The sequence below is a fragment of the Lontra canadensis genome, unplaced genomic scaffold (genome assembly GCF_010015895.1).
Source record: "Lontra canadensis isolate GAN:19392208 unplaced genomic scaffold, GSC_riverotter_1.0 scaffold88, whole genome shotgun sequence".
Taxonomy (NCBI): domain Eukaryota; kingdom Metazoa; phylum Chordata; class Mammalia; order Carnivora; family Mustelidae; genus Lontra; species Lontra canadensis.
The window spans coordinates 4,940,205-4,948,583 of record NW_022631082.1 but is presented as its reverse complement, the minus strand read 5'-3'; the positions used below and the strand labels follow the sequence as shown (position 1 = coordinate 4,948,583).

The 8,379-nt window shown below is 47.8% G+C and overlaps 1 protein-coding gene across 2 annotated transcripts; it reads left to right on the top strand.

The window, feature by feature from the left end:
* Window positions 1-4,171: 4,171 nt before the first annotated feature.
* FBXL12 (F-box and leucine rich repeat protein 12) lies at window positions 4,172-7,742 on the top strand. Of its 2 annotated transcripts, XM_032883929.1 has the most exons (3): window positions 4,172-4,456; window positions 4,574-4,646; window positions 6,314-7,742. In XM_032883929.1, exons 1-3 carry the CDS (start codon window positions 4,371-4,373, stop codon window positions 7,133-7,135), a joined length of 981 nt encoding a protein of 326 aa, XP_032739820.1. In that variant the 5' UTR covers window positions 4,172-4,370; the 3' UTR covers window positions 7,136-7,742. The 2 variants fall into 2 exon arrangements, with proteins under 2 accessions (XP_032739820.1, XP_032739821.1); XM_032883930.1 differs by lacking the exon at window positions 4,574-4,646 and having other exon boundaries at window positions 4,377-4,456.
* The last annotated feature ends 637 nt before the right edge of the window (window positions 7,743-8,379 follow it).

Sequence of the window (8,379 nt, the reverse complement as noted above, 5' to 3'; positions counted from 1 at the left end):
GTCTTTCCACAGTTGCAGGATTGCTGCCAAAGTATGAAGCATTTTTTCTGTGCTTTTGTTTGAGGAAAAATATCAAAGGGGTTTGATTGATTAATAAACATTTGGAACTTACTTTTTTTAAGGTAATAATTGCACATGGTAACAATTCAAGCAGTATAAAAGTATGTATATGGCAGCCTAAAGTGTCCTTGCCTTCAGATCCCAGCCATCCCCAGGGGCAACGACCATTAAAAGTTTCCATTTTCGGGGGCGCCTGGGTGGCTCAGGGGGTTAAGCCTCTGCCTTTGGCTTGGGTCATGATCTCGGGGTCCTGGGATCAAGCCCTGTATCGGGCTGTCTGCTTGGCAGGGAGCCTGCTTCCCCTCCTCTCTCTGCCTGCCTTTCTGCCTACTTGTGATCTCTCTCTGTCAAATAAATAAAATCTTAAAAAAAAAGTTTCCATTTCTGGAGATAGTTCCTGCATTTTCAAATGTGTGATATGAAGCCTCCCCAAAAAATGATAAAACTTTTCAGACATTAACACATCTCAATGGAGAGAGACTTTGTATTTTCAGGTAACATACAATATTTTAAGTTATGTCAAAGGGCAGAAACGAATGATTTAGGGTTTTTTGGTTTTGTTAAGACTTTTTTTTTTTAAGATTTTATTTATTCGTTTGCCAGAGAGAGAGCAAAAGCAGGGGGAGAGGCAGGTAGAGGGAGAGAGGGGGGAAGCAGACTCCCTGCTGAGCAGGAAGCCTGGGAATTGGCACTCTATTCAGGACCCTGAGATATGACCTGAGCTGAAGACAGATGCTTAACAGACTGAGCTCCCCAGGCATCCCAAGACTTTTTTTTTTTTTTTTTTAAAGTAATCTCTACACCCATTGTGGGGCTTGAATTCACAACCCTGAGACCAAGAGTCACATGCTCCACCAAGTGAGCCATCCAGGAACCCTTTGAATGTTTTAGTTTTCATGCAGGCCTTGTATAAAGAAACACAATAAATTGTGTGTGCATTTTTTGGAGGTATATATATCTCCAATGAGATCAAATTATAGTCATTGATCTCTACACCTTTTTGCTTTTTAAAGAAAACAGTATCCTGAAGATTGTTCCAAACAGCATAGAAAGACCTACCTAATTTTTCTTTTTTTTAACATTTTGGGATCGTATTGTTGGGTCCAACAGAAGCTATAATCTTATATTACTAAACTTGTTTCAAAGAGTTTGAATCTATCCTGCCCCTTCTGCAGGGTTGAAAGGGCTTGTTACCTCACACCAAGGTCATTGTGGATATTTTCCAGCTTCTTCATCTTTTTGTTTGTTTTGTTTTGCTTTTAAAGATTTTGTTTATTATTTATTTGGGAGAGAGAGTGTGCATGAGCAGGGGGAGGGGCAGAAGGAGAGGGAGAAGCCGATTCCTCACTCAGTGGGGAGTCCTATGCAGGGCTTGATTGATTCCAGGACCCTGAGATCATGACTTGAGCTGAAGGCAGCAGCTTAACGGAGCCACCCAGGTGCCCCTTCTTCATCTTTTTTAATCTGATAGGTGAAAGCCCTGGTGTTTTTGTTTATGGATAAGCACGGGCATACAGATATATATATATATATATTTTAGCTTTATTGAGGTGTAGTTGATACACAGAAATTGCACACATTTAATGCATACATCTTAATGAGTTTTGCATTTTTTTTCCCAAAGATTTTATTTATTTGACAAACAGATCACAAGTAGGCAGAGAGGCAGGTGGGGGGGGGCCCTTGCATTTCTTTTTAAGACAGTTTTCAGCATCTCCAATTCCTGCCCTTTGTGTGTGTGTGTGTGTGTGTGTATTGAAAGCATTGTATTGCTGTTATAGGCTCTTGGGGGTGTGATTTAGCAAAACCTCACAATTAAACTTCATGTGTCCTTTGACTCATCAAACTGGTTCCTGGTTATTTATCCAGTAGAAAAACATGCATATATATATATATATTTATATGTATATATATGTATGTATATATGTATATATATATATTTCAAATTATATATATATTATATATAAAATTCAAATTCAAATTATATATATATAATTCAAATTCAAATTATATATATATATAAAGAAAATCTAAATGCTTGTATATATTTTATATATAAATGCTTATTAGATATATAAAAGCTTAGCTCCAATATTGTTGGTGGTAACAATATGGAAACAACTGAATACTCATCAATACAGAAGTGTTGAGTACATTTCATTGTTTTTATAAATTGATAATTTTTTTTAACTTTCTTTCTTTTTTTTTTTTAAAGATTTTTATTTATTTGACAGATCACAAGTAGGCAGAGAGGCAGGCAGAGAGAGAGAGGAGGAAGCAGGCTTCCCACTGAGCAGAAAGCCCGACGCGGGGCTCGATCCCAGGACCCTGGGATCATGACCTGAGCCGAAGGCAGAGGCTTTAACCCACTGAGCCACCCAGGTGCCCCATAAATTGATAATTTTTTAAAAAATATTTTATTTATTTATTTGACAGGCACAAGTAGGCAGAGAGGCAGGCAGAGAGAGAGAAGGAAGCAGGCTCCCTGCCAAGCAGAGCGCCCCATGCGGGGCTCGACCCCAGGACTCTGGGATCATGACCTGAGCGAAAGGTAGAGGTTTTAACCCACTGAGCCACCCAGGTGCCCTATCAATTGATAATTTCTAATGAATTGCTACTTTAAAAATGAGTGATGGGGGTGCCTTGGTGGCTTAGTGGGTTAAGCCTCTGCTTCTGGCTCAGGGCATGATTTCAGGGTCCTGGGTTAGAGCCCCACATCCGGCTCTCTGCTCAGCAGGGAGCCTGCTTCCCCTTCTCTCTGCCTATCTCTCTGCCTACTTGTGATTTCTCTGTCAAATAAATAAATAAATAATCTTAAAAAAAAAAAAAAAGAGTGATGGGGTATCTTGCCAGCTCAGTCTATGCAGCATGCGATCCTTGACCTTGGGGTTATGGGTTCCAGCCCTGTGTTGTGCATAGAGATTACTTGAAAATAAAATCTTAGGGAAAAAAAATGATATGGGGCGCCTGATTGGCTGAGTGGTAGAGTATGCGACTCTTGATCTCCAAGTTGTAAGTTCAAGACCCAGGCTGGGTGTAGAGCTTACTTAAAATTAAAAACTTAAAACCAAATGAGTGGGGGCGCCTGGGTGGCTCAGTGCCTTAGGGTCTCTGCCTTCAGCTCAGGTCATGATCCCAGGGTCCTGGGATCCAGCCCCAAGCTGGGCTCTCTGCTCAGCGGGGAGCCTGCTTCTCTGCCTACTTGTGATCTCTGTCTGTCAAATAAATTTTAAAAAGATTTTATTTATTTATTTGACAGACAGAGATCACAGGTAGACAGAGAGGCAGGCAGAGAGAAAGGGGAAACAGGCTCCCCGCTGAGCAGAGAGCCCGATATGGGGTTCGATCCCAGGACCCTTGACATCATGACCTGAGCCGAAGAGGCAGAGGCTTAACCCACTGAGCCACCCAGTTGCCCCAAATAAATAAAAATCTTAAAAAAAAATTCTAAAAAACCCCACAAATGAGTGATATATATTTGGTGGGCGTGTCAACTCAGCCTCTTTGGATAACTGGCGCTATCAAAACGAAAAATAGAACACACCCTTTGTTAACAAGCTATTTCGGTCCTACAGATTTATTCTTGTTCATAGGCATCAAAAAGCGGTATTAAGTAGAAAAGTTAGGGCTTCGCTCTCCCTTAGCACAACTGCTGGTCGTCCCCCAGCAGCACTGCTCTAAGGGCGCCTTCCAGGCTGGGTTCTGGGGTCTGCAGCTTCGCCCTCGCAACACTTGCCGGGACCCCGGGCCGCTCGTCACCGCCCTTGGCCCCGCCCTTGGGCCGTCCGTCACTGCCCCAGGGCGCTTTTCCCGGGCTCGATTCGGGTCCTCAGTCCCGCCTCACTAGCCTACTGCCCGCCCTTAGCCCCGCCCCCGGCCTCGTCCCAGCCCTTAGCCTGTCCCCAGCCTCTTCCCAGCGGGTAATCCCGCTCCCAGGCCGGTTCTCGACCCAAACAAGTCCCCGGGTCTCCAGTCACCGCCCCGGGGCCCCTTGTCACTGCCCCAACCCCAGCTCCGCCCCCAGCCTCGTCCGCGCCCCCAACCCCGCCTCCGGGCTGCGTCAGAGCCTCAGCCACGCCTTCCGAGCGCGGGCTTGGTTCCCAGTCCCCGCCTCCCGGCTCGGTCGTGGTCGCCGGCGGGCCTGTCTCCGGGACCCAACTGTGTCCCTGTCAGAGGAAAGCTGAGACTCTCCGCCCGCTGTCGGAGGCGGCGGCCACCGCCCTGCCGGCAACCCCCGTCACCCGCTGGCGCCCCCCAGGCGAGATCCCGAATCCCCTCAGCCGCAAGCGGAAGTACGTGTCGGCCGGATCATGGCGACTTTGGCGGACCTGCCGGACTCCGTCCTGTTGGAGATCTTCTCCTACCTCCCGGTCCGGGACCGGATCCGCATCTCCAGGTGCGGCCCCGGCCCGCGGGGGGCTGACGGGAAGGTCGGAGGGGTGGGGCTGCCCCTGGGACGCGGATCGGGTCCCTGCAGGGCGGGGTGGTTCTAACGCCGGGTCCCCTCCCCCAGGGTTTGTCACCGCTGGAAGAGGCTGGTGGACGATCGGTGGCTCTGGCGACATGTCGACCTGACGCTGTACACGGTACGCGGGGCCGACCGGGCGGGTCTGGGCCGCGGCCGGGTGTCTGGGTCTCGAGCCCCACCCCCTCGCCCCCTAGATTTCGAGCTTGGCGGTCCGGGATGCATCGCCGCACACTCGCTGCTCAGCCTGTTTCCCCATCTCCAAAGTGGGGATAACCAAGTTCAAAGTGGGGATAACCAAGTTCCTGCAGGGAAAGACCTTAGAGCCGAGTCCCGCATACAGTAAGCATAGGACAAACGTTAGTTGCTTACATGATCTGTTAATGAGTTTTCCTGGAGGAATCATTTTCCAGATTCAACTCACTTTCCACAGTTTATTTCCTGAGTTGTGCAACCGAACCTTTTCCACTTTTCCCCATTTGCATCGTATTTATTTTTCTTGTTTTAGTATGAACTATTCCAAATACACATATAGAATATGTGTAGAGGATAAATCTGAAACGGCTACGTACTCTTCACCTATATTTAACCCACTTTGACCTTTGGTCATTTTTGCTGCAGATTCTGTGAAACATACATGCAAAGGTTTATGGGTACATGTACGCACGCAACATTTATAGATATATCGTGGCATTTTTTGAAACCCTCCTCAGAGGCCATCGCTATTATAAAATGGAAATGTAGTCTTCTAGAAACTTAGGTTTCTCACTTTCTCATTTCTCACTCACTTCCTGTGTGAGTGCCAGGAGGCAACATATAGTTTTGTTCATGTGTTGATCGAAAGTTTAAATAATGGTATTCAGTTGAGGTAATTAAACGCTATTTTTTGTATAACCACCCAAAACTAGCCTTCTTCACACAACATTGCTTTTGAACTTTATTTTAATTGAGACATGGAACTCTGGTTCGTTCCTTTTAATTTGTTAAATGAATATACCACAATTTATCTGTTTTCCTGTTGACATTTAGTTATTTCCAGCTTTTTATTACAAACAGTGTTATAAAGGAGTGTCTCAAACTTGCCTGTGTATATAATCATCTAAGGATCTTGTTAAAATGCTGATTCTGATTTAGTGAATGGGGATGGGGCCCCAGATTCTGAATTTCTAACAACCTCCCAGGTTTTATGCTATGCACAAATTTTACACTATGCAGTTTCTTTTTTCTTCCTTTTCTTTTTAAGGTAAAGTGTACCTACCTTAAAATGCACAGTGCTTCCAGTTACTTTGTTTTCTAGTAATTAACTTTCCACGGTTAATTTTTGCAGCTTTCATCATCACCAGGTTGTGATGGTGATGGTGATGATGATGATTTTTAACACAGGTCTAATTTACTCTAGGCAGTTCTAGCCTTTTTCAGTTTGCTTTTGTGTTGCTTATTTCTGTTGGCGGTGCTCATGAGGAAAGGGATAAAATAAAATGCCCGTGAGTTGCTCTGCTTTCTTACTTACTTCAGGTAATGAGAATCTGCTGTTGCTAAAGACAGATCTATTCTGATCTTCTCTTTTCCCTCATTGCTTTTGTTCAAACCTAGAAATCAGAGTGAATGGGTTATATTGTCTTGTTACTCTTGGGGAGGTACAGGGTCACTTGAGGCTGGCAGGGGAAGGGCAGAAGCCCAGGGGAGCACTAGAGCCCCAGCTGGGGCTTGTTTGTCTCCAGGCAGGCAGGGGCTGTGGAATATTCTCCATATCTCTCACCCTGTCACCCGCATTTCTGGCTCTTACAGATGCGGCCTAAAGTCATGTGGCACCTCCTTCGCCGGTACATGGCATCCCGGCTCCATTCCCTGCGGATGGGTGGCTACCTGTTCTCAGGCTCCCAGGCCCCCCAGTTGTCTCCCGCCTTGATGAGGGCCCTGGGCCAGAAGTGCCCCAATCTGAAGCGCCTCTGCCTACACGTGGCTGACCTGAGCATGGTGCCCATCACCAGCTTGCCCTGCACCCTGAGGACCCTGGAGCTGCACAGCTGTGAGATCTCTATGGCCTGGCTCCTCAAGGAGCAGGACCCTACCGTGCTGCCCTTGCTTGAGTGCATCGTGCTGGACCGCGTCCCTGCCTTCCGAGACGAGCACCTGCAGGGCCTGACACGCTTTCGTGCCCTGCGGTCATTGGTGCTCGGCGGCACCTACCGCGTGACAGAGACAGGGCTAGATGCGGGCCTCCAGGAGCTGAGCTACCTGCAGAGGCTGGAGGTGCTAGGTTGCACCCTCTCGGCCGACAGCACCCTCCTGGCCATCAGCCGCCACCTTCGAGATGTGCGGAAGATCCGGCTGACTGTGAGGGGCCTCTCTGCCCCTGGCCTGTCTGTCTTGGAGGGCATGCCAGCCCTGGAGAGTCTGTGTTTGCTAGGCCCTCTCATCACCCCAGAAATGCCTTCCCCAGCTGAAATCCTCTCTTCCTGCCTTGCTATGCCCAAGCTCAGGGTCCTTGAGCTGCAGGGTCTGGGGTGGGAGGGTCAGGAGGCTGAGAGGATCCTGTGTAGGGGGCTGCCCCATTGTATGGTCATCGTTAGGGCCTGCCCCAAAGAGTCCATGGACTGGTGGATGTGACAAACACTTCTCCATCTCAGCTTTCACTTGGGAGCCCCACACCCTCTGAACGGCACCTTGTGAGGGCCTATAGTCAGGCTGATGGGGCCTGAAAGCCACAGGTGGAGAGAACCGAAGCCTTGGGGCCTCCAGACAATTGGAATCCCTGTTTGCCAGTTGTTTGGCCTCTGTGACATCAGCCAGCCTCCTGGAGGGCCTGTCCCCACATCTGGAAATGGGGAAGATCATAGCTACCTCATGGTTACGTTGCAAAGCCTTAACTCTTTACCAGCCCTGGCCTGAAAATGTCCTTGATGAAGGGTTGTTCTCAGGAACAGGATGGGTGCAGAAGGGTGGTGTTAGGAGTTAGGGAGACCTGAAGGGCCAAGGCCCCTTAGGAGGCCTGGAAAGACTGTCTATGCATGTGCACCCACACACCCACACACCATTGATATACCTACTTGCACACAAGGGACATGATGAGAAAGCCGGCAAGTCTTAGGCTTTGATGATCGAAAGTGTTAATGAAGGTTCTGAGTTGTATTTTCTGTACTTGGTATTCTGTATTTTCCAGTTTTTCCACAGTATATATTATTTTGCTATTAAAGAATTTTTTTTTTCCAAAAAAGCATTTGGTTTCTTATTCAACATTTTCTTGGGTGCCCACTCTATCACACGCCGTGTTCTAAGTCTTGGGGCCACAGCAGTAAACAAACAAGCCCTGAGTAGAAGGCAGGACGATCGACAGGTGAATGCATTGATGGGATAGTTTTAGAGACAATAAACCAAGCTCACATGATGGAGGTACCTGTGTCTGGTAGAGTGAGTGGAATGAGCCACTCAAGTCTGGAGACCTGAGAGAGGATGAGGAACCCACTCTGGGAAGCGCTGGGAAAAAGAAAAGACCAAGACACTGAGATGCAAATGAACTTGACATTTTTCAGGATCAAGAAGAACCGTGTGGCTGAGGGAACAAGAGGTGAGCCATAGAAAGTGAAGTCAGCTGATGGGGTGAGGTTGGGGGCTCCTCACAGGTGGCATGGGTTTTAGAGGTTCAGTAAGTAGCAATGCTTTTCCTGCTGGCTGAGTCTGAGCCACTTGAAACAAGCAGGTGTCAGGCTGATAGTGATCAGGAGCGCCCACCCTTGAGGCCCCCCAGCCCAGCCTGCCTGCTCTGTGGTGGGAAGAGCCAGAAGAGAAAACGGCTGAGCTAGGACCCTTGGTTCCTTGTTCCAAGCTCACTTACCAGAGGACTGGGTGTCTCT